The sequence below is a fragment of the Herpailurus yagouaroundi genome, unplaced genomic scaffold, assembly GCF_014898765.1.
Source record: "Herpailurus yagouaroundi ecotype Mexico unplaced genomic scaffold, PumYag 67623, whole genome shotgun sequence".
NCBI lineage: Eukaryota > Metazoa > Chordata > Mammalia > Carnivora > Felidae > Herpailurus > Herpailurus yagouaroundi.
This window is the reverse complement of record NW_024420424.1, coordinates 382904-410320: the sequence shown is the minus strand read 5'-3', so window position 1 is coordinate 410320 and position 27417 is coordinate 382904. Positions and strand designations below refer to the sequence as shown.

The window sequence follows — 27417 nt, the reverse complement described above, 5'->3', positions numbered from 1 at the left end:
GGTAAGAATATCCGATGGAAAAAACACAGTCTCTTTAACAAATGGTGCTGGAAAAACTGGACAGCAACATGCAGAAGGTTGAAACTAGACCACTTTCTCACACCATTCACAAAAATAAACTCAAAATGGATAAAAGACCTGAATGTGAAACAGGAAACCATCAAAACCCTAGGGAAGGAAGCAGGAAAAAAACCTCCGTGACCTCAGCCACAGCAATTTCTTACCTGACACATACCCAAAAGCAAGGGAATTAAAGCAAAAATGAACTATTGGGACCTCATGAAGATAAAAACCTGCACAGCAAAGGAAATAATCAACAAAACTAAAAGACATGGGAATGGGAAAAGATATTTGCAAATGACATATCAGACAAAGGGCTAGTATCCAAAATCTATAAAGAGCTCCCCAGGCTCCACACCCAAAAAACAAATAATCCAGTGAAGAAATGGGCAGAATACATGAATAGACACTTCTCTAAAGAAGACATCCGGATGGCCAACAGGCATATGAAAAGATGTTCAACATCGCTCCTCATCAGGGAAATACAAATCAAAACCACACTCAGATATCACCTCACGCTAGTCAGAGTGGCTAAAATGAACAAATCAGGAGACTATAGATGCTGGAGAGGATGTGGAGAAATGGGAACCCTCTTGCATTTTTGGTGGGAATGCAAACTGGTGCAACCGCTCTGGAAAACAGTGTGGAGGTTCCTCAAAGAATTAAAAGCAGACCTACCCTATGACCCAGCAGTAGCGCTGCTAGGAATTTACCTAAAGGATACAGGAGTACTGATGCATAGGGGCACTTGTACCCCAATGTTTATGGCAGCACTCTCAACAATAGCCAAATTATGGAAAGAACCTAAATGTCCATCAACTGACGAATGGATAAAGAAATTGTGTTGGGGCGCCTGGGTGGCGCAGTCGGTTAAGCGTCCGACTTCAGCCAGGTCACGATCTCGCGGTCCGTGAGTTGGAGCCCCGCGTCAGGCTCTGGGCTGATGGCTCGGAGCCTGGAGCCTGTTTCCGATTCTGTGTCTCCCTCTCTCTCTGCCCCTCCCCTGTTCATGCTCTGTCTCTCTCTGTCCCAAAAATAAATAAACGTTGAAAAAAAATTATTAAAAAAAAAAAAAAGAAATTGTGGTTTGTATATACAATGGAATACTACGTGGCAATGAGAAAGAATGAAATATGGCCTTTTGTAGCAACATGAATGGAACTGGAGAGTGTTATGCTAAGTGAAATAAGTCATACAGAGAAATACAGATTCCATATGTTTTCACTCCTATGTGGATCCTGAGAAACTTAACAGACGACCATGGGGGAGGGGAAGGAAAAAATGGTTAGAGAGGGAGGGAGCCAAAACATAAGATACTCCTAAAAACTGAGAACAAACTGAGACTTTATGGGGGGTGGTAGAGAGGGGTGGGTGGGTGATGGGTATTGAGGAGGGCACCTGTTGGGATGGCCACTGGATGTTGTATGGAAACCAATTTGACAATAAATTTCATAATAATGAAATAAAAATTAAAAAATTAAAAAATAGTGAACACCATTACTTTGAATCCTTTCCCTTCTTTGGCTTCTATTACACTCAAATACGACTCAGCCAGGCTTTTGTTAACAGTTATATTTTTAATTATGGGTAGTTCTGTGAATTCACATACACATATACATATCTACAGAACTTTCCATAATTTGCACATATATGGATGACAGAGAAGGAATTTTTAGAGAGTTAGGGTTGGAGTCATAATAGTGTATCACCTAGAAAACCAAACCTTTGCTTGTAATATACAATTAATTGCACATTGATCTATGAAGGTAAAAATGAAATAATTGCAAGAAAATGTGCAAAACATTAAAAATCACTGATATTTCCGTTTTAGGGATAGTAGAAAGAAAACTAAGACATAAGTTTGGCAATCTAAGTTCAATTATCAGCCCTTCTACTTGCCAGTAGTGTTGCACTTGGTAAATTTAAAAAAAATTAAGATTTGTTCATTTTTAGAGTGAGAGAGACAGAGCAAGAATGGGGAAGGAGCAGAGAGAGAGGGAGACACACAATCAGAAGCAGGCCCCGAACTATCAGCACAGGGCCCAATGCAGGGCTCAAACTCATGGACTGCAAAATCATGACCTGAGACAAAGTGGGACACTCAACTTACTGAGCCTCCCTGGCGCCCCCAGCTGGTAAATTTTTTAAACCCCTGAGCTTCAGTTTTCTCATCTTCTGATATATATAATAGTCTCTCCTTGCAGTCATTTTCAAAAATTTTCTGTGGGGCTCAGGTAAGATGATATATGTAAAGATGCTTTGCAGCTCACATGACATCAGACAAATGCAGGAGATGTCAGTGTTGTTGTTTTCTTTAAATTTTTTTTTAACATTTATTTTTGAGACAGGGAGAGACAGAGCATGAACAGGGGAGGGTCAGAGAAAGGGAGACACAGAATCTGAAACAGGTTCCAGGCTCTGAGATGTCAGCACAGAGCCTGACGCGGGGCTCGAACTCACGGACTGTGAGATCATGACCTGAGCCGAAGTTGGTGGCTTAACCGACTGAGCCACCCAGGCACCCCTAAGTGTCAGTGTTGTTTAAATTCCATTCTGAATGTGACAACCTGCTGCTTATTCATAGTTGAGTCATTCTTTCTTATATTTATAATCAAATCCCTGTAATCAACTGTGCCTGACTTATATGGGGGCTTCTGTGAAGAAAATAGGAAAGAAATACATGAAGTGCTTTTGTTCCTACTACTTATATTAGCTAATGGAAAGATGAAGAATAGATATTTTAGGAGTTAAAGGATCAATTAGATTCTCAGAAGGATGTTTGTGAGTTTTTAATCTGGAGAACTGAATTTTATTGTAAATTCTAAACTTCAGGGTTAAATTTTTGGGACACAGGACTTTATAACATATATATATATATTATATTTATATGTAATATATACATATATATTAATATATATAATATATACATATATATTAATATATATATTAATGGAAACTTTCCTGCTTAAAACAATCAGATGTCTATCTTGTCTGAAGTACTTGAGCCTTACAAATAAAAAGAAAGAAATGGGAAATATGAATCAAGTGTGATTACACAGTTAAATTGGATTCATGTTTTCATTTATATCTTAATAAAATAAGGAAATTTGCTAATAGCATTTTAACCCTGTCTTGCTATTTGGCAGAATTTTGCACTTGAAGTAGAAGAGACAAAAAAAGCAAGATATTCTGTTTATGAGATAATATATTGAAAATAGCAAATCCATAACATCTTTGAAAATCTTGGGAAGCTGTACTTTTTACACTAATGTTTGGTATGGTTATTATTATGGAAATTGTGCCAGAGGTTCTTTGCAAATACTCCCCAGGAGTAATATGAAACTCACCAAATATGTTGTAGTTGTAATATTCATCAAAATGAGTTATTGACTTTATTACATTTTAATTAATAGCTATTATCAAGCCACAAATTTAATTGTCTCTGTTGACAAAATGTAGCAGTGGCTATGTACTCATAAGAATTTAGTCTTGTTTTCTGGCAAATGTGGAAGGAAATGAGAAATGTGGAAGCAGTGGAAGGAAATGAGAAAATAGATGGGGAAAGCCCTTTGAAATCTGGACATGATATTCATAAGCCCTACTACTGTATTTTTCATTATTAGTTTTTTATTATACATATTTTAAATATTTATAAGTATTTGTAAATATATGAACTTTAAAATTTTTTGATTTAAATTTCAGTTAGTTAAAATACAGTGTAATAAAGTTTCGAGTGTACAATTTGGTGACTCGACACTTACATACACCTGGTGTTCATCATCACAAGTGCACCCTTTAATGCCTATCACCTATTTAACTCATTCCCCCACTCACATCCCCTCTGGTAACTACCAGTTTTTCTCTGTAGTTAAGAGTCTGGGGGTGCCTGGGTGGCTCAGCTGGTTAAGCATCTAACTCTTGATTTTGGCTCAGGCCATTATCTCACAATTTGTGAGATTGAGCCCTGTGTCAGGCTCCGCACTGACAGTGTGGAGGCTGCTTGGGATTCTCTCTCCCTCTGCCCTGCTCGTGCTCGCTCACTGTCTCTCAAAATAAATAAAAAATAAACTTTTTTTTTAAATAAAGACACAGTTCCTTGGTTTGACTCTATCTCCCGCCTCATGCTCATTTGTTTGTTTCTTGAATTCCACATGTGAGTGAAATCATATGGTATTTGTCTTTCTCTGACTGATTTTGCATAGCATAATACTCTCTAGTATCATCCACATCAATGCAAATGGCAAGATTTCATTCTTTTTTAAGGCCAAGTAATATTCTATTGTATATATATACCATACCTTCTTTATTCATTCATCAGTTGATGGACACTTAGGCTGTTTCCATAATTTGGCTATTGTAGATAATGCTGCTATAAACATTGTGGTGCAGGTATCGCTTTGAATTAGTATTTTTGTATCCTTTGGGTAAATACCCAGTACTGCGACTGCTGGATCATAGGATAGTTCTATTTTTAATTTTTAGAGGAACCTCCATATTCTAGAGTAGCTGCCTCAGTTTGTATTCTATCCAAAAGTGTAAGAGGGGTCCCCTTTGTACACATACATATGTTGTTTCTTGTGTTATTAATTTTAGCCATTGTGAACATTTTAATATATTACATATATTACACATATCACATATATGTAGTTTTAAGGGACAAACAGAAAGGAAATTGAGGAATAATTAAACCTTGCCAAGTTTCCCTGATTGCAATTCAGTACACAAATCTGCTAAATTACAAATATCATACAATGGATATTAGCAACAATTATTAACAAATTAGCACAGACTAGTTTATAAGATTAACTTTCATGAAGTTGAAATCCTGGAGAATAACAGCAAATAGAGTGTTCTGCTTAAACTCCAAAGAGACATATTCTATTAGTTAAATAACAAAAAGTAACATTTCCACAATTTGAATATGCCAGTGCTAATCTACCTTCTGTAATACAGACACTTTTGAGTGACACACTCAACTGCCAAAAAGATAGTTTTTGGCTGCAGGAATCCAGAAGTTATGTTAATTATAGCCATAATCATAATTACTTAAATTTGTGCAGTATAATATGAGGTATGTATAAGATTCAGTGGCTGAGCAAACAGGAGAGAAGCTACTTTGGGACAACTGATTAAGGTGGCAAAAATCTGTTTGTAAAAGTGGATGTGAGCCAAAATATTTCACCCTGTTTGCTAACTTATTCTAACAATTTCATTTGGCCAGAAGTGATTCATAGATGTTCCCACTTGAAAAAAACTCATAGTTTTCTATATTGCTTCTAGCTCTTCCACTTATCATCCCCTGCTTTCCTCGCTTATCATCAGTGTTTGGGTGCTTTTTGGTTGTTTGGTTTGGTTTTTCACCCCTTCCTGTGTCTACATCCTGGGAGACAGAAACCCTTTGTGTGACTTCTTCCCAAAACTTTCTCCATTTGCTTGAGATGCCATTTAATTCTGCTGTATATGGGGTTTGGTTGAAGGATCACTGATGTTCAGATACCTGGGCTCTTTTTCTAACTGCCACTAAATTATTATATAACTTAAAACATGTCTCTTCTATCGGGGCCTCAGTATTCTTATCTGTAAATGAGGGGATTAGATAAGGTGATATTTCGGATTAATGCTAGCTACATTCAGTGTTTGTTATACTTGGTTATATGGACTGCCCTGGGAAATGTCTTCCAGTTAATATAACTATTAAATAGAAATTTTGATTTTGTTCATTACTGCTTTTAGACATTTGCTTTGATAAAGCACTTTAAACATAAACATAAAGTGCTTTAAACACATTTATGGGATCACAGCTTCAAGAACAACTGGTGCAGGAAAAGGAATATTCAAATATGATACTGAGAAGGACTAAAATAGCATGAAAAGATTATTTCAGCTTTGTTTAAAATGGGGTTCACAAACTCAAAAAGTCAAGGGATGCAGTGTTCTGGTGATTGTGTTCAAATGAAACAAGCTATTCTTTTAAATTTCATTTTGAACACCAAGTACTACTGTGGGTCCCCTTTTAAACTGGCATAATGTAAATCCAATAGCACATCAAAATAGGATCTACTTTCAGTAATCCTAAGAGTGTAAGACTACTAGAGACCCTAATTCTAGCCTTTTCCCACCCCCAACTGTGGACCTCAGTTTTAGGGTCCATAAAGTTACATTAAGAAAAGATGGGGCACCTGGATGGCTCTGTCAGCTGGGTGCCCGACTTCGGCTCAGGTCATGATCTTGTGGTTCATGGGTTTAGGCCCTTAGTGGGCTCTGTGCTGAGAGCTCAGAGCATGGAGCCTGCTTTGGATTCTGTATCTCCCTGTTTCTCTGCCCCTTCCCTGCTCATGCTGTGTGTGTGTCTCTCTCAAAAATAATAAACAAAAAGACTGAAAGAACCACGTGGCTGGCTTAGTTGGTGGCGCATGCAACTCTTGACCTTGGGATTATACTTGGGTGTACAGATAACTTAAAAAAATAAAATCTTAAGAGAAAAGGGGAAAAAAAAGTGGATCTCCCATAAATGTCAGAGAGGTGCTTGACTTCACTTGTCTCAGCATTCCAGCAAATGTTTTTTATTGAGAAATCTGTGACCACTTGTTGCTTCCAGGTTAGTTTTCTTCTTTCCTCGAACTCATATTCACTCTGAAAGTGTGTGTGTGTGTGTGTGTGTGTGTGTGTGTGTGTGTGTGTGTGTGTAATCTTCTCACGAGAATCCTTACAGTAGCCAACAGATATTTGGACAGTATCTTAAGGGAAACAAACTTTCAACGGCTATTATGGGCAGTGAAAGGTGAAGACAAACTCCCTGTCAACAGGCCCCTCCCTGCACATTGTAAGCCAAGAGCTACGTCATAGAAACTCCCGGAAATGCACCAGGCTCTAGGGGCAACGCATGCGCAGTGCGGGGCAGTTGAGAACGCCCTTTTCCAGACCCAGCTGCCGGTTGGTAGCTGTGGGGATCCTCTCCCCGCGGCCTCAAGCTGACAGGGTAGGGGAAAAGGCAAGTAATAAGACTGCTTACTGTAGCCCTTGCTTGTGGCTGTAGAGGGAGGTGTTTCCTTTTCTGAAGAGCTTCCCTTCTAAAGCCCTAAATGGCGACGCGGTCTGACAGGAATGAGGGTACCTCTCCATGGGAGGTGGCTTACAGTAACTAACAGGGAGGAGGGGCGGGTTTAGTGTGAGGGAGACCACGCAGCCCCTGACCCCACCCCCAGGCTCATGTGGTAAGGCCGCCTTGGCCTTCAACCTCAGCTCTGAGCCTCACATTGTAGATGGAGGTCCGGATAGACTAGTGGCCGATCTTTGGGTGGGGACAGGGCTGGAAAACTGTCTTATGAAAAACCAAGATGGAAAAAGGTGTACGGGAGGGTTACATTGGCCAACTGACAACTCACTGAGAGTTGGCAGATTGGTTGATGCTCGTGAAAATCTTCAGAGACTCCTTCCCAGGAACAGCATGAGGCAGAACTAGGACAAAAATAGGAGTAGGAACAAGAGTTCAGAAAAGGTTGACTTCAACTAAACACGAGGAAAACTTCCCAAATAATTTTAGCTGTTGGCAAGCTCACGCTGCTGCCTCATCAAGCTCTGTGCCACTTCTGTGAAAGCTATCCCAACTGTCGAATTCCAACCTTTTGGTTAGATATCACCTCTATTTTTTAAAATCCCCTGAGTCGATGATTCTCCCTTTATAGTAATAATATAATAATCCATCTCAGCATTATTTATATTATTCTGTTATGGAAAAAGAAATTCACCATGCTCAGAATGGCTGATGATATAATTTAGAATTGTTTGTTTTGAATCGTATTACTTTATTGTCTGTGATATGGATAATAGGACTTCTGTGGTTGTGCGTTTAAAATACATTAGACTTAATTAAAATGCTAACACTTAGGGGACATTTAGCGTCTAGTTTATCCCCCTACATAGTCCTATAGACCCAAGCCTTTCAACATAAAGGAATGTAATTGAAAAAAAAAATTTAAAGCTAGTCAACATTTATAAAAATAGACACTGAAGTCTTGAGGAGGGAATTTTTCCACTATCTTAGCTCATTAACTTTTACTTATTTTTCGTGTTTGTTTTACAAGTTTTGTTTACCTCCTTTCCTTCCCCCCCCCCCTTTTTTTGTTTTTAAGCAAAAAACAAAAGTTTTTTAGCTGAGAGTTTTTAAACCTGAGATGAAACACCTTGGTCAATACTTTGCATAAACATCTATAGGGAATTATAAGAAGAGAAAATAGGCACTAGTCCTCTGAACTGAATTTAAATGAAGAAAGCAATGGAAGTTGGAAAGGCCAAACAAACAAAAAGAGAGGGAAAAAAAGTCATTTAGGTAGATTCAAGAAATAATGTAAATGTTAAATAGCAAAAAACAAAAACAAAAAACAAAAAAAAACCCTCAAAAAACAAAAGAATAGAGAAACCACTGCACACCAAAACCCCGTTTCCTCAAAATTAGAGGACTTTAAGTGATGTTGTACAATTATATAAAACACAACCACATCTTTTAATCAATGAAATTTCCTCTGACACATTGTAAGTGCATCATTACCCATTTGTTGAATATACTTGAAGGAAATGCAACTTTTGCCTGTTTAACCAAGTCTCTGCTGAATGCAAGAACTTCACTATGTATTTCTGTCTATTAACTTTATTTATTTTTATTTTTTCAGAATAACTGAAACTTATTGGAGAGTCACTTCACCGCTGGAGGCTACCCAAATCTTCTTTCCTTTATCCACCACCCACACTGTGTACAGCCTCTCCTACCCTCACACCTCAGGTGAAGGTGAAATCAGAGAATGATCAGCAACTTGCTCGTGTTGCCAATTTCATCATGAATTTTAAGACTACAGATAATCTGACTGTAAGCATCAGGATTCTTTCAGATCTTCCTATTCCCCTAGCAGCTCTCATTTTCAGTCTGAGCTTGTCCACCAAGTATATAACCCTAATGCTTGATTGGAAGTTCTAGAACTGTAACAAATTGGAGTTTCAAAACTATCAGGTAACCACATGTGGCTATTTAAATTTCAATCAATTAAAATTAAATAAAATTAGGAATTGTGTTCCTAAGTCTCACTAGCCACATTTTACATGCCATATGTGGTCAGTAGCTACTATATTGAATAGTGCAGATGTAGAATATTCTAACATTGCAGGAAGTTACGTTGGACAGTGATGCTTTATAAAGTTTGTCTGCCTCTTGTCATTTCTGAAGTTTAAAAGATATTCAGATTAAAATCCAATTTTCTTGAGGGGCAAGATAAAAGTAAACACAAATATGCTGTAGTAGTTCAAAAAGTGCTATGAAAGGCGGGGCCTGAGTTAATTGGCTGAGTGAAGAGGATGATAAAACATGGCACCCCACTCATCTAATATGGTCCTACTTCTTTTGTCTGGGAAAGTGCTACCCATATTCAAGTTTTTTTCAGAAGTGGACTTAGCTGTGATTGTAGACCATTTGTTTAACGTGAACATCAATGATTTACATTTGTAAAGCATTTGTATATACAAGGTCATAAAATTTAGTTTAAAGATGGTAAAATGGAAGGGGAGAACAATTGATTCTTCCAGAATTATCACAATTACACAATATTACTTTTAAAATTGTCATTACTATGTCCTTTGTATCTTGGTTTCAAAAGCTGAGTAATATAGGTAAGGAAAACTGAAAGCTGCAACAAATTGGAGTTTCAAAACTACCAGGACTGATAATGATTCACATTTCCATAATGAATGTTTTACATTTTAGAAAGTGTTCTCCTTCCCATTTGTTTTTCTTTACATAGGTCTCACAAGACACTCCTGATGTAGGCAGGGAAGATATTATTATTTTTCTCTCGAGGTTCTTTTCTGTCTAGTTTGGCTTAACTCAGATGCCACCTGCTGCGTGAAGCTATCTCTTTTCCTTGCAGTTAAACATAAACTCCTTAGCACTTTTTCTGTATAGTACTTGTCTTAATGCTGTTCATGTGCTTTTTATCTTTCTTAATAGATTCACAATTTTTGTTTGACAGAAGTTGTATCAGGTTTATATTTGGTTTTTATTTTTTGGCCTTTTCAATTTTATCTCATTGAGGTAAAATTTACATAACAAAATTAACACTTTTAAAGTGTGCAATTCAGAGGTATTTAATATATTCACTATGTTGTACAACCATCACTTTTATCTAGTTCCAAAACATTTTCATCACCCCAAAAAGGAGCCTTGTACCCGTTAAACAGTTTCTCTTCCCTATCTCTCCCCGGCTTCTAGCAACCACTAATCTTTCTGTGTCTATGTATTTACCTATACTGAATTTTTCATCTAAGTGGAATCAGACAATATGCAACCTTATGTATCTGGCTTCTCTCAGCATAATGTTTTCAATGTTCATCCACATTGTATCATGTATCAGTACTTCATTCGGATTTATATTTGAGGTTTTGTATTTTACTAAAGAGGTGTGCAATACATATTAATTAGTTAATTGATGGTGGATTATTTTATCCCAAACTCCACACCTGACAGCATATGCTAATATAATGTAGTCTGTATGAACAGATAATGCCTGAACCTGATTAAGTTCTGTTATTTCATTCTTAGCTACTTGGATTATCTAAGCCTTAAATATTAACCACCAGAGGATTTGCTCTATTTATCCATCTTGAGACATGGCACAATCATTTAATCTTTTTCAACAAGATCCTACTGTGACATCCTCTCCTACTGAAGTTCGTGTGTGGATAGAAGGTAAGATGTTTTGAAGTATCTTAACTCTGCACGTCACTTCTCATCTTTTGCAGGCTCAGCTGACAAGATTTCACATATTATTTTGCAGTCTCTTACAGAAAATGCTTTAATATTAAAGACTTGAACCTTAAATCTGTAATTTTAAGTTCTTAGCATTGTTTTAATAAACACATCCCAAGAAAAATTTCCTTCCCTTGATTAATATCTTTTTTGTATGAATATTGGAATTAATGTATTATTTTTACTTAACATATTAATGTGTGGTTATATGTGAATATTAGAAGCAACCAAATATTCTAAAATAATGACATTAAACAGTAAAACACACTACTTAAAAGATATGATTTACATTCTTCTATTGGAATGAGCCATTGCTGACTGAAGAGGATGGATTGTATAAAGGAATAGATGCAATGAAAGGAAGAGTGAAATGCAATTAATTTAAATAATTTTATTATTAATTATAATTTATTACATTTAATATATAGTTTACATTTGAAAGCAAAGGCTATGCCTGCTTCTATCACTTACTGTTTGCATTAATAGTTACTAAAATAATAATATATCCAATGATTTTAAGAGGTGGGAAAGATCCAAAGTGTTCTTTATTATCAGCTGTCTTTATTAGCATCATGCTAAGGAGCATTTTAGGAAAGATTGGCGATGTTTACCACTTTTAATTACAGAAACTCTTCTAAAGATGATACTATGAAGCTTTGCTCTATTGCAGTGTTTTCTTTATGTATAGCTGGTTTAGCATATTCTGTTGTGTTAAGTATAATGGATTAGACACTACATAGATGAAAATAATATATTATCATTGCAGAATTATAGTATCTTTTTAAAGTTTTATTTCCCCATCCATAAAATTCAGTGCAGTAAGATTTCCCTCCCAATACATTGAATTCATACAGTTTTATAGCATGATATGTGAAAATTTATTATAAAGTAATTTCAATTATGTGAATAAAATTACTTTAATGCAGAGGAATTTAAAATGAAAAATAAACTCCAAGTTTTCTTGAATCATGCTTTAATCCTAACTTTTATAATTTTTAACATCAGGAAACTTAAATATTCTTTCATCACCCTCACTAACTTAGGGAATAAAGTATTGGTTCCTGCCTTTGGAAGGAAATTCCAAGTTTTCTTAGCTGCATTGTTATTTTTTTCTGAGTAATTGATTTTAAACTTCAGGCCTTTGCATTTGCAAAGGTAGCATTATTTTCAGTAGCATTTGCAAACTACTGAAAATAATACTAATGCAAGAAGAAATGTCTTCTTTCCCCTGTGATTCCGTAATATTTCCTTTGCTTTTCAAAGCATTTTGTGCCTATCACTGTATTTGTGTGTGTGTGTGTGTGTTTCATCTTTTCACTATCAAATTGAAAATAGTTTAAAGGCAAAGTGTAATATTTTACTTATCTTTGTATCTCTGACAACACTCAGCACAATACCTTGCAAAGAGTAGGTACTTAGCAAATATTTTTATTATTGACAAAATAATGACTTTAATATTCCAGTTCTCATTTTTTCCTATAAAATTGGCGTAATGCCCAAAAAATTTCAGGTTGCCACTCTTAGTTAACTTTTGTTTGGTGATATTGGCATATTCTTAAAACAATAATTATAAAAGAAAGTAATTTCAAATAAGCAGGCTATGAATTATAGATACCAGACCTCAATACCTTATTGGTATCCTAGCTTGGATTTGGTCTTTGATTAGTGGTAAGTTACAAAATTACTTAAAAAAAAAACAGTTTCTGTTATATGGGCAGAAAATCAAGGATGATTATAACAATTTGACTTACTGGAGACCTTTTCACACAGTTAATTTAGAGGGAAAAACCTAGAGCAGTCTAGCACTATTAAAACTGAGAATGCCAGAGGGTTTTTGTATTTTTTGAGTAAATACCCAATAATGTAATTACTGTTCAATTTTTAATGTTTTGAGGAACCCCCATACTATTTTCCAGAGTGGCTGCACCATTTTGCATTCGCACGAACAGTGCAAGAGGTTTCCTTTTTCTCTACATCCTTGCTAATACTTGTTTTCTGTGTTGTTGATTTCAGCCATTCTGACTGGTGTGAGGTGATATCTCATTGTAGTTTTGATTTGTATTTCCTTCATGATGAGTGATGTTGAACATCTTTTCATATGTCTGTTAGCAACATTTTTATAGATATGTTTTCTGAGGCAAGAGAAATTAAAGCAAAAATAAACTATTGGGATGACATCAAATAAAAGTCTTATGTACAGGGAAGGAAACAATCAACAAAACTAAAAGACAACCTACTGAATGGGAGAAGATATTTGCAAATGACATGTCCAATGAAACATTAGTATCCAAAATATATGATTTGTTTTTAAGTAAAATAATTTTCTGGATTTTAGTACAAATAGAAAATGTGATTTAAATTTGACAGTTGGAGCATTTGAATCTATTGAAAGAACATAAGCTGAGTTTGGATCCCTATCTTCTAGGCTTGATTGTACCATTAAACCCCATTGTGACTATAAACAAGCCACTGGGACATTAGGATTTCTAAAGTTTTTTTTTTTAATTGGTTTTCTTTCTTTCTTTCTTTCTTTCTTTCTTTCTTTCTTTCTTTCTTTCTTTCTCTTTCCTTCCTTCTCAAACTGGCAACACACATATGTATGTCTGAGAGGTATATTTCAATGAAAAATAATAATCAATAATAACAAGTATTTGGAGAAGGTTAAGTACAAAATAAATGTGACAAGTATTTTATCATTGTTCTACTTATGTTTATCCAACTATCAATTACACTATTGTTATTGTTATGCTAGTGTTACACTGTCAGAAGCACCAACATATTGTTACTATTTATGGACTCTTGGATCTTACAGGTTTAGAAGGTTGTTAGATCTATCTATATGTGGATTTTAATAGCAAAGCCAGGTATATCTCAACTTAGAAAACATTGACTAGGGGATAATTTTCATTAAGAATACATTTGTTTGTCTGGAAAAGATGAATTAAGGTAGAGAGCTTGCAAAATTAGTAAATTAGGAAAGATCATAATAATGGGCCATAAGGGCCTCTCCCTTCATTGATGATGTACATGCATATTGTCAAAATCATAAGCTATACAGGGTGTATTTGATAGGGGGATCATTCTGCTATAGTGATTATGACAATAGTGAGTTTATTATTCTGGAAGATACCTGTGAATGAGCAGAGGGCTCATATAAGTTGAGAATGGTAGGTATCAAAACATCAAGAAAGAGACAAAGTAATTGTTATAGCTTATTCCCTGAAATAATAAAAATACATATATAGATTTTGGAAGAGGTTGAGTACAAATCACCAGTTATGAAATCTGATGCAGTAACAAGAGAGAAAATTTTTATTTGTCGGTAAAATTCTTTCAAGTGATTCTTAGATTACATTTCAGAAATAACTGGCTGTACTGTCTTTATCTCACATGTGAAGCTAGTATTGAGTAGTAGGATAGTGATAGACACCCAGGGGGGAAAAAAAAGATGTCACCCTTCCTTGTCCCTATCATTATTCAAACTCTGGGTATGGAGATTTGGTCCTGATAATTAATACTGAGTTGGGATGACTACAACTGCTATTTAGAGACCACCTATACCAGATTTACCATAGTAAGTTATTTACATTCAAATTGTAAGTTAGGCACTTGGGGAGCTGCTTTAACTTTCAGAGTTCCAAATGCTATTGCTGGGTATGTTGATGTAATTGTTTTATTTAACAGTCTGTTAGAGATCCCAGCAACCTATGCTATTGCACAGAAGATGATTTCTTAAACATTTAAGTGTCACAAATCCTAATACCTTTGAAAATCTGATGAAAACCTAGACTCTCTCCTTTAAAATTTACATATATGCTCTTTTTTGCATATCATGACAATCAGACAGTTTATACACCCAGTATTCCAGACCAAGGAATGCTTTCACTAGGTAATTAATCATTAATGTGTGATAAGCAGATCTTTCTTCCCATTTCTTCTCAACCTTTTCCCATACTTCTAAGCTTATTGCTCAGATTTAGAGCACCTAAACAGTCTCTCCTAACTGAAAAGTTACAGTTGGATAGTATACATAAAGCGAAAGAAGCATGGAGACACAAAGACTAGGAACAGATTCCTGTCATGAAGAACAGTCACTTCCCTTATTGGTTGCCAGCGTTATCAAGTGGGTAAGAACCACCCATATGTTTATATATCTGCAGTATTTTTACAGTATTAATATCTACCACTGTTTGAAATAATTTGTGTAACTGTTGTTGTTTCTATCAATTTCCTTTTGCCTGCTTGTAGGCTTTTTGCTTTTTCCCTGAGTGGTTGATGGAAAAGTGACCATATATACAGTAATTTCTCAGTATCTGTTTTAGTTTTCTTCCAAAGCAGATCTTCTTAACATCATCAAAGACTGCATTTCTTCACCAAAAAAACACGGCATTGTAAGACTTCTGTGCTTTCTTCAATCCCCACCATGCCCTTAACAATCCTGAGCTGAGCTTTTTCACAAAACCAAAGTGATCTATATTTATTTCTGGTAATGGTCTATGGGTAAGAGGACTGAAAATATCTGAATATCCAGTATATAAATTGAATAGTGAGTCCCTATTGAAAAGAATAATATTTATTTGTAGAATCCAATCTTTCCCATCAGTCAGAATGGAAACTAAAGGTCTCAGTTGTTTTTTTTTTTAATATATTTTACATTTTAGGGCAATTTTAGGTTTATAGCAAAATAGAGCAGAAAATGTAGAGCATTCTCATATATTCCCTGTTCCCCCATATGCACAGTCTCCCCCACCATCAACATTCCAAGCCACAGTGATGCATTTGTTACAATTGATCTAGGTACATTGACACATCATTAACACCCAAAGTGATAATTTACATTAGGGTTCACTCTTGGTATTGTACGTACTGTGGGTTTTGACAAATGTATGGCATGTACCTACATTGTAGTATCATATAAAATAGCGCCCCCAAAAGTCTCTGCACTGTTTATTCATTCCCCTTTTCACCTGAAGGGAAGGAAAAATTCTTCCTCTACCCTTCAACTGAATTGAATTAAATTTACATAAGACAGGTTAACAGGAATAAAAAAATGGAAAGTTTTTTTACTTGTGCAAAGAGATGCAATATTGAAATTGAGACCTAAAGAAATGACCAAGGCAGGTAGTTCTTATACTCTTTAGACAAAGAGACAATAAACTTGTGAGGAATTGACAGGATAAAGGAAACAGATGTTTTGGAACTTTAATCCCTAAGGCATTCCAAGTATTTGGGCTGAGGTACTAGGTTAGTTAAAAAGGAACACAGTTTGTTCCAGTAGCTTTCTCAGCTATAGAGCTACTATCTCTGATAATAAGAATGTCTTTTTACTTCTTAGTACAGCCAGAGTACTTTTCATATGAGAGATTTATTTCCTGCTTTTGTGGGACAGGGGAAGGTCTAAGTGTCCTTGCACTGGCTGTTAAGTAACTTTTATTTTAAATAATACATATGTCAAAGTGGCACATTTTGAGGTGGCCTGCCCTTGGCCCCTACACAACCTAACCATTGGTAACTACTTATCTTTTTACTGTCTCCATAGATTCGCCTTTTCCAACATGTCTTGTAGTTGGAATCATACACTATATAACCTTTTTAGATTAGATTAGTTTCTTTCACTTAGTTACATGCTTTTTAATCTGGATGTTAATTTATACAACCTGATAATTATTTAAATTGTTACTTAACCTCATTGTGGAAACAAAAATAAGCCTAAATATTGAAACTAATAAAAAAAAAAAAAGAAATGACCTATCAAACCATGAAAAGACATGCAACATCCTTAAAAAGCATGTAACTAAGTGAAAGAAACTAATCTAATCTAAAAAGGTTATATAGTGTATGATTCCAACTACAAGACATGTTGGAAAAGGCGAATCTATGGAGACAGTAAAAAGATAAGTAGTTACCAATGGTTAGGTTGTGTAGATCCTGAGAAACTTAACAGGAACCCATGGGGGAGGGGAAGGAAAAAAAAAAAAAAAGAGGTTAGAGTGGGAGAGAGCCAAAGCATAAGAGACTGTTGAGAACTGAGAGCAAACTGAGGGTTGATGGGGGGTGGGAGGGAGGAGAGGGTGGGTGATGGGTATTGAGGAGGGCACCTTTTGGGATGAGCACTGGGTGTTGTATGGAAACCAATTTGACAATAAATTTCATATATAAATAAATAAATAAATAAATAAATAAATAAATAAATTAACATCCATTCAGATAAAACATTGCTGCTTAAAAGTGGCTATATTTTGTAAGTAATAAATATATTTTATGTTTAAGCTAACAGGCACCATCTTGAGAGCAGAAAAAGGTTTTTTTAGCCAATAAATAAATTACATTCAAGAAAACAAGATGTTTATATATAAAATATGATATTATGATATATCCTTAAACGGTTTTCTTCACATAGCACCCAAACTTCCCAAATGTCTAGAAAGTATCTCCCAAAATATAACTCATAACTTAAGTCATAAAAATAAAGGCCAAGAAAAATCAATTTAAGACAAAAATTTACATTCCCACCTCATATGTGGAACTTGAGAAAGTTAACAGAAGACCATTGGGGAAGAGAAGGGGAAAAAATAAGTTCAAACAGAGAGGGATGCAAACCATAAGAGATTCTTAAATACAGAGAACAAACTGAGGTTATGGGGGGGAGGGGAAAATGGGTGATGGGTATTGAGGAGGGCACTTGTTGGGATGAGCACTGGGTTTTGTATGTAAGCGATGAATCACAGGAATCTACCCCCAAAGCCAAGAGCACACTGTATACACTGTGTTAGCTAACTTGACAATAAATTATATTTTTAAAAAGACAAAAATTTACAGTTTATATTCTTAATTCTCCATTCAATAAAATATCAATGGCAAATTTATTGAAAGTAAATTAACTGTATATATGCAATTTGTTAGTGCTGAAAATCTGAAATATATATTTTTAAAACTCTCTTTATCTAAGGTCTTAAAATATTGCATCTCTGGTGGCAAACCCAATAACCATCAAGCATTTTATTTCCCTAGTTTTCATTCTTTCACTCCCACCTCTACCCCTTTATCCTTTAACACCCATCCATTATTTTTGTTTGTTTGTTTTTGGTAAATATACTTATATCCCAACACAAAACACTGACAATACTCCTTGGTAAACAAGGAAATCCCAGAACAGTCCAAGCCTACAGCTTTGCTCCCAAAGTGTGGCACAGGCTAAAGGACAGGGAAAAGAAAACAAGCAATGACCCTTATTGATGCAATTAGAATTCTCCTGAGAATCCACAACTGTTTGAAAATTTGTTGATGTAATCCTGAAGAAAGTTTCAACACATTTTGCATAAAAATATCAGAGAGTAAGTCTTTTTTTAAAAAAAAAATTATTTATTTTTGAGAGAGAGAGAGAACACGAATGGGAGAGTGGCAGAGAGCGAGGGAGACACAGAATCTTAAGCAGGCTCCAGGCTCTGAGCTGTCAGTACAAAGCCCAATGCAGAGCTCAGACGCAGAAACTGCAAGATCATGACCTGAGCTGAAGTCAGACGCTTAACCTACTGAGCCATCCGGGCGCCCCAGAGAGTAAGTCCTTGATAATTTTCTATGTATTTCTGCCAAAGCAATGGAAAACACAAAAGTCTTTTCATCAGAGAGGTTAGCATGTATGTCAATTACCTTTTCCTGTTTCTCTCTTCCTCATGCTTTTTTGTTTTGTTTAGTTTTGTTTTTTGTTTTTCTTATGTGTTTTTGTTTTGTTTTTGCCAGGTGCAGTTTTGGGTCTTCCTCTTCCTTGTCTGATATGATCTGAATGGCTGTTACTTGAGACCTCTTTCTGTTTTCTAAGTCTTTATTTACTGTAGAATTTATCTTCTCTCACCTAACTCTCTCTTTTCACCTTATCTTGGCCTCATGCTTGTTTTCTGCAGAAGGTGGTGATTTTTCTGGGTCTTTTGCATTTAAAAGTTTTCTGCTAATATGTAACCACAGAGACATGATTTACATGCAACAGGAATCTGTTGGTCACACTCTGGGCACGATTTGGTGGCATCTTAACTTTTTTTACTTGAGTTGCAGACATGCTCCTCTCGCAACAGCAGCAGTGGCTGATAGTTCATTTCTTTTTACTGCTGGATAATAATTCATTGTCTGAATGCCCTAAAGCTTATTCATTTATCTATTGAAAAACAACTTGATTGCTACCAATTTTTAGCAATTGGGAATAAAGATGTTATAAACATTTGTGTGCATGTTTTTGTGTGGATGTGTTTTCAACTACTTTGAGTAAATACCACGGAATGTGATTGCTAGGATCTTATGGTAAAATATGTTTAATTTTGTAAGAAACTGTCAAACTGTCTTCCAAAGTGCCTGTATCATTTTGCAATCTAATCAGAAATGGTGAGAGCTCCTGTTGCTTCACATCCTCATATTTATTGTTGTAGTTTTTAAATATTTTATTTAAATTCCAGTTAGTTAACACATAGTTTAATATTTGTTTCAGGTGCACAATTTAGGGATTCAACACTTGTAAACAACACCTGGTGCTCACTGCAAGTGCACTCCTTAATCCCCATCATCTGTTTGACCCATCTGCCCCCAAAATACCTACCCTCTGGTAACCATCAGTTTGTTGTCTGTAGTTAAGGGTCTGTTTCTTGGTTTGCTTCTCTCTAACTCTTGTTTCCCCCTCCCTTTACTCGTTTGTTTGTTTCTTAAATTCTACCTATGAGTGAAATCATAATGTATTTGTATTTCTCTGAATGACTTATTTCGCTTAGCATAATACTGTATAGCTCCACCCATGTCATTGCAAATAGCAAGGGTACATTCTTTTTTATGTCTAAGTAATATTCTATTGCATGTGTATACATATACACACACACCACGTCTTCTTTATCCATTCATCAATCAATGGACATTTGGGCTATTTCCAAAATGTGGCTATTGTATATAATGCTGCTGTAAACATTGGGGTGCATGTATCCCCTTGAATTAGTATTTTTATATTCTTTGGATAAACAGTAGTGAAATTGCTGGATTGTAGGATAGTTCCATTTTTAACATTTTGAATAACCTAGATACTGTTTTTCACTTTCCTACACCATACACAAAAATAGATTAAAAATGCATTAAAGACCTAAATGTGAGACAAGAAACCATTCAAATCCTAGAGGAAGAGGCAGTGCCTTCTTTGTCATTGGCTGCAGCAACCTCATATCAGATATGTCTTCTGAGGCAAGGGAAACAAAAAAAATAAAGTATTGGGAATTCATTAAAATTAAAAGCTTCTGCACAGTGAAGGAAGCAATCAATAAAACTAAAAGGCAACATACAGAATGGGAGAAGATATTTGCAAATGACCTAAGAAAGGGTTAGAACTCCAAGTATATAAAGCACTTATAAAATGCAACACCCTAAAAATGAGCAATCCAATTAAAATATGGACTAAAGAGGGGCACCTGGGTGGCTCAGTTGGTTAAGCATCCGACTTCGACTCAGGTAATAATCTCGTGGTTCCTGAGTTGGAGCTTCACATCATACTCTGTGCTGACAGCTCAGAGACTGGAGCCTGCTTCGGATTCTGTGTCTCCCTCTCTCTCTGTCCCTCCCATGCTCATGTTCTATCTTTCTCAAAAATAAACATTAAATAAAAAAAATTGGCAGAACACATGAATAGAAATTTTTTCCAAAGAAGACTACAGATAGCCAACAGATACATGAAAAGATGCTCAGCATCACATGTTTGTTCTTATCAGTGGTTTGATTTGGAACATTCTGATAGGTGTGTAGTGGTATCTCAAAGGTGTTTTCATTTACAGTTCCCTAATGTTTTTGAAAAGACTATTCTTTCTCCATTTTATTGCTTTTGCTCCTTTGACCAGTTAACTATATTTATGTGGGTCTGTTTCTGGGCTATTCTGTTCTATTGATCTATTTGTTGTTGTTGTTGTTGTTGTTGTTGTTGTTTCACCAATTTCACTCTATCATGATTACTGCAATTTTATAGTAAGTGTTTAAGTCAGTGTCAGTCTGTCAACTTTTTCCCCTATGATATTGTGTTGGCTATTCTGGATCTTTTATCATTCCATATAAACCTTAGAATTTGTTGATATCCACAAAATAACTTGCTGAAATTTTGATTGGGATTATATCAAATCTATATATATCAATTTGGGAAGAACTGATATCTTGACAATATTGAATCTTCCTGTCTCTAAACATGGAATATCTCTTCATGTATTTAGTCCTTTGATTTTGTTGATCAGAATGTTGTAGTTTTCCTCATATAGATCTTGTATATATTTTGTTAGATTTATACCTAAGTATTTAATTTATTGAAGTGCTAATATAAATGGTACTGTGTTTTTAATTTCAAATTCCATTTGTCCATTGATGGTATATAGGAAATTAATTGATTTTTGTGTATTAACCTTGTATCCTTCAACCTTGCTACAATTGTTTGTTAGTTCCAGTTTTCTTTTACAGATTTTGTTATATCTATACCTATTTCATTTTTTGGAGTCCTTAATATAAATGGCATTGTATTTTAAATTTCAGATTCCACTTGTTAATTTCTGGTATATAGGAAAGTGGTTGACCTTTGTATAGTACCTTGTATCCTGCAAACTTGTTAGAATCATTTATTACCAGTTCTTTTTTTCCAATTCTTTTGGGTTTTCTGTATAAACAGCATGTCATCTGTGAACAGAGTTTTATTTCTTTCTTCCCAATCTGTGTATTTTTTATTTCCTTTTTTTCTCTTATTGCATTCTCTAAGACTTCCACCTTGATGTTGAAAGGAGTGGTATGAAGGGACATCCTTGCCATATTCCTGATCTTAGGGGAAAAGCTTAGAGTTTCTCACCACTAAGTGAGGTGTTAGCTATATAACTTTTTGGTAGATGTTCTTTATCAAGTTGAGGAAGTTCCTCTTTATTCATAGTTTGCTCAGAGTTGTATTATGAATTGGTGTTGGATTTTGTCTAATGCTTTTTCTGCACCTTTTGATATAATTGTATGTTTTTTTCTTTAGACTGTTGATAATATGGGTAACATTCATTGATTTTCAAATATTATACCACTAGCCTTGCATACCTGGGATGAATTCCCTTTATCATGGTGTATATTTATTTTTATACATTATTTGATTCAGTTGGTTAATATTTTGCTGAAGATTTTTGCATCTATGTTCATGAGAGATGACTTGTCTGTTATTTTATTTTGGTGCTTTGTCTGGCTTTGGTATTAGGCAATTCTGGCCTCATAGAATGAGAAGGGAGTATTTCCACTACTTTTATATTCTGGAAGAGATTGTAGAGAATTTGTGTAATTTTTTCCTCAAATAATTTGGCAGTATTCATCAGTGAACCCATTTGGAACTGATGCTTTCTGTTTTGGAAAGTCATTAATTATTGATTCAATTTCTTTAATAAATATAAGCCTATTTACATAGTCTACTGTTGTATGAATTTTGGCAGATTGTGTCTCTCAGGGATTTGGTCCATTTTACCTAGTTTACCAACTTTGTGTACATAAAATTGTTCATAGTATTGCTTTATTATGCTTTTAGTGGTAGTGGGATCTATAATGATGTCCCCTCCTTCATTTCTGATATTAATAATTGAGTCTTTTTTTTACTTAGCTTGTGTAGATGCTTACCAATTTTATTAATGTTTTCAAAGAACCAATTTTATTAATGTTTTTGGTTTTGTTGATTTTCTCTATTGATTTCTTATTTTTAAATCATAATTTATGCTCTAGTTTTTATTAATTCATTTTTTCTGCTTACCTTGGATTAACTTTTACTTTTCTAGTTTCCTAACATGGAAATTTAGATTATTTAGTTTGGAATTTATTTTTTTAATGTACACATTCAATGCTTTAAATTTTTCTCTAAACACTGCTTTCACTATATCTCACAAATATTTATTTATGTTTTATTGTTTATTTATTTATTTTTGAGAGAGAGAGTGCACATGCATGCACAGGGGGAGGGGCAGAAAGATAGAGAGACAGAGAATCTGAAGCAGATTCCATGCTGTCAGCACAGAGCCTGATGTGGGGCTTGATCTCAGGAACCATGAGATTATGATCAAGAGTTGATCTGAAATCAAGAGTATGATCTGAAATCAAGAGTTGGACGCTTAACCTACTGAGCCACACAACTGCCCCATTTCACAAATATTTATAAGGTATATTTTCACTTTCATTTATTTCAAGATAATTTTTAAATGCATCTGGAGATTTCTCTTTTGATCCATGCATTAGAAGTATGCTGTTTAATCTCTAAAATTTTTGAATGTTCCATATATCTTTCAGTTATTGATTCCTAATTTAAGTCCACTGTTGCTTGACAGCAGACATTGTATAACTTTTATTCTTTTAAATGTTTTAAGGTGTATTTGATGATCCCAAATATGGTCTACATCTGGTAAATGCTAAATGAGAGCTTGATAAGAATGTGTATTCTGCTACATTTGAATGCAATAGTCTGTAGATGTCAATTATATCCAGATGATTGATGGTGCTGTTGGTGATTGATGGTGCTCCCTAATTTTATGAGGACTCAAATACTCCATTTCAGATAAATGTATGTTGAAGTCTCCAAATATAACTATTGGATTTATCTATTTATTCTTGCATTAGATCAGTTTTTGCCACATGTATTTTGATGCTGTAGTATTAGGCCCATAATCATTAAAGATTGTTATGTCCTCTCACGGAACTGACCTTTGTATTATTACGTTATTCTGCTCTGTCTGAAATTAATATAGTTACTCCAGCTTTATTTTGATTACTGTAAATACAGCATATCTTTCTCCATCCTTTTACTTTTATTCTATATGTTTCTGTATATTTAAGTGTATTTCTTATAGACAACATAATGTTGGATCATGTTTTTTCGTTTGTTCTGACAATGCCTTTTAATTGTTGTATTTAGACCATTGAAATTTAAAGCTAATTATTGGTATAGTTTGATTAATATCTCCTGTATTTGTTACTCATCTCTATTTATTACCCCTGTTTTTTTAAATTTGTATTGTCCATTGTGTTTCTACCTTTGTGATTTTAACTAAGAATTTTGTATGATTTTATTTTCTCTTCTTAGCTTATCAATTATATTTTAATTTTTTATAGTTGCTTTAAGTTTTGAAATATATATTTATAATTAATCCAAGTCCACCTTCTTTTTTTATGATATTTTATTTTATTTTATTTTTAATGGTATTTTTAAAAAATTAGGATATAGTGCAACAATGATTTCATGAGTAGATTCCTTAATGTCCCTTACCTATTTAGATCATCTCCCCTCCCACAATCCCTCCAGTAACCCTCTGTTTATTCTCCATATTTAAGAGTCTTTTATGTTTTTCCCTCTCCCTGTTTTTATAATATTTTTGTTTCCCTTCCCTTATGTTCATCTGTTTTGTCTCTTAAAGTCCTCATATGAATGAAGTCATAAGATATTTGGCTTTCTCTGACTAATTTTGCTTAGCATGATACCCTTCAGTTCCAACCATGTAGTTGCAAATGGCAAGATTTCATGCTTTTTGATTTCCAAGTAATACTCCATTGTATGTATGTATGTGTATATTTATATAATATATACATATTATATATATATATATATATATATATACACCACATCTTCTTTATCCATTCATCCATCGATGGACATTTGGGCTCTTTACATACATTGGCTATTATTGATAGTGCTGCTATAAACATGGGGGTGCATATGTCCCTTCGAAACGGCACACCTGTATCCCTTGGATAAATACCTAGTACTGCAATTGCTAGGTCATAGGGTAGTGCTTTTTTTTAACTTTTTGAGGAACTTCCATACTGTTTTCCAGAGTGGCTGTACCAGTTTGCATTCCTACCAGCAATGCAAAATAGATCCTCTTTCTCCGCATCCTCACCAATATCTGTTGTTGCCTGAGTAGTTAATGTTAGCCATTCTGACAGGTGTAAGGTGGTGTCTCATTGTGGTTTGATTTGTATTTCCCTAATGATGACTGATTTTGAGCATTTTTCATGTGTCTGTTGCCCATCTGGATGTCTTCTTTGGAGAAGTGTCTACTCATGTCTTTTGCCCATTACTTCTTGTATTATTTGGTTTTTGGGTGTTGAGTTTGATAAGTTATTTACAGATTTTTTTAATATTAAATTTATTGTCAAATTGGTTTCCATAAAACATTCAGTGCTCATCCCAACAAGTGCCATCCTCAAGACACATCACCCACCCTCCTCTCCCTCCCACCACTATCAACCCTCAGTTTGTTCTCAGTTTTCAACAGTCTCTTATGGTTTAGCTGCCTCCCTTTCTAACGTTTTTTTTCTCCTTCCCCTCCCCCATAGTCTTCTGTTACATTTCTCAGGATCCGCATAAGAGTGAAAACATATGGTATCTGTCTTTCTCTGTATGACTTATTTCACTTAGCATAACACTCCCCAGTTCCATCCACGTTGCTACAAAAAGCCATATTTCATTCTCTCTCATTGCCAAGCAGTATTCCACTGTTTATATAAACCACAATTTCTTTATCCATTATTCTGGTGATGCACATTTAGGTTCTTTCCATAATTTGGTTATTGTTGAGAGTGCTGCTATAAACATTGGGGTACAAGTGCCCCTATGCATCAGCACTCCTGTATCCCTTGGGTAAATCCTAGCAGTGCTATTGCTGGGTCATAGGGTAGATCTATTTTTAACTTTTTGAGGAACATCCACACTGTTTTCCAGAGCAGCTGCACCAGTTTGCATTCCCAGCAGCAGTGCAAGAGGGTTCCCATTTCTCGACATCCTCTCCAGCATCTATAGTCTCCTGATTTGTTCACTTTAGCCACTCTGACTGGCGTGATGTGGTATGTGTGTGTGGTTTTGATTTGTATTCCCCTGATGAGCTACATTGAGCATCTTTTCATGTGCCTGTTGGCCATCTAGATGTCTTCTTTAGAGAAGTGTCTATTCATGTTTTCTGCCCATTTCTTCACTGGATTATTCGTTTTTTGGGTGTGGAATTTGGTGAGCTCTTTATAGATTTTGGATACTAGCCCTTTGTCCAATATGTCATTTGCAAATATCTTTTCCTATTCTGTTGGTTGCCTTTTAGTTTTGTTTGATTGTTTCCTTTGCAGTGCAGAAGCTTTTAATCTTCATGAGGTCCCAATAGTTCATTTTTTCCTTTAATTCCCTGGCCTTTGGAAATGTGTCAAGTAAGAAATTGCTGCGGCTGAGGTCAGAGAGGTTTTTTCCTGCTTTTTCTTCTAGGGTTTTGATGGTTTCCTGTCTCACATTCAGGTCCTTTATCCATTTTGAGTTTATTTTGGTGAATGGTGTGAGAAAGTGGTCTAGTTTCATTCTTCTGCATGTTGCTGTCCAGCTCTCCCAGCACCATTTGTTAAAGAGACTGTCTTTTTTCCATTGGATATTCATTCCTGCTTTGTCAGAGATTAGTTGGTCATACTTTTGTGGGTCCAACTGTGGAGTCTCTATTCTATTCCATTGGTCTATGTGTCTGTTTTTGTGCCAATACGATGCTGTCTTGATGATTACAGCTTTGTATAGAGGCTAAAGTCTGGGATTGTGATGCTTCCCGCTTTGGTCTTCTTCAATATTACTTTGGCTATTCGGAGTCTTTTGTGGTTCCATACAAATTTTAGGATTGCTTGTTCTAGCTTCGAGGAGAAGGCTGGTTGAATTTTGATTGGGATTGCATTGAATGTGTAGATAGCTTTCAGTATTATTTATTTCGGTATATATTTATTCTTCCAGTCCATGAGCATGGAGTGATTTTCCATTTCTTTATATCTGCTTCAATTTCCTTCATAAACTTTCTATAGTTTTCAGCACACAGATCTTTTACATCTTTGGTTAGGTTGATTCCTAGGCATTTTATGCTTCTTGGTGCAATTGTGAATGGGATCAGTTTCTTTATTTGTCTTTCTGTTGCTTCATTATTAGTGTATAAGAATGCAACTGATTTCTGTCCATTGATTTTATATCCTGCGACTTTGCTGAATTCATGTATCAGTTCTAGCAGACTTTTGGTGGAGTCTATTGGGTTTTGCGTGTATAATATCATGTCATCTGCAAAAAGTGAAAGCTTGACTTCATCTTTGCCAATTTTGATGCCTTTGATTTCGTTTGGTTGTCTGATTGCTGATGCTCGCACTAAGGTACTATTGACATTTTAATAACATTTATGCTTCCAATCCATGAGCACAGAATGTTTTTCCCTTTCTTTATATCTTCTTCAATTTCCTTCATAAGCTTTCTATAGTTTTTAGCATACAGATCTTTGATATCGTTGGTTAGGTTTAATCTAGGTGTTTTATGATTCTTGGGCCGTTGTGAATGGGATCAGTTTCATTATTTGTCTTTCTGTTGCCTCATTATTTGTGTATAAGAATACAACTGATATATGTACATTGATTTTGTATCCTGCAGCTTTGTTGAATTAGTGTGTCAGTTCTAGCAGACTTTTGGTGGAGTCTTCCAGGTTTTCCGTGTATAATATCATGTCACCTGCAAAAAGTGAAAGCTTGACTTCACCTTTGCCAATTTTGATGCCTTTGGTTTCCTT

At 35.1% G+C, this 27417-nt stretch overlaps 1 protein-coding gene and 1 pseudogene across 2 annotated transcripts in view; one reads left to right on the top strand and one right to left on the bottom strand.

The window, feature by feature from the left end:
* Positions 1–7065: 7065 nt before the first annotated feature.
* LOC121025332 (uncharacterized) overlaps positions 7066–27417 on the top strand; it is a 357007-nt gene continuing 336655 nt past the window's right edge. For both annotated transcript variants that reach the window (XM_040467877.1, XM_040467876.1), the window contains exons 1-3: positions 7066–7170; positions 8730–8923; positions 10646–10792. In XM_040467877.1, coding sequence (XP_040323811.1) covers positions 10714–10792 — 79 coding nt within the window. In that variant the 5' untranslated portion in view covers positions 7066–7170; positions 8730–8923; positions 10646–10713. The remainder of the gene's footprint in view (positions 7171–8729; positions 8924–10645; positions 10793–27417) is intronic.
* On the bottom strand, positions 16701–18905 carry LOC121025345 (UPF0547 protein C16orf87 homolog; annotated as a pseudogene).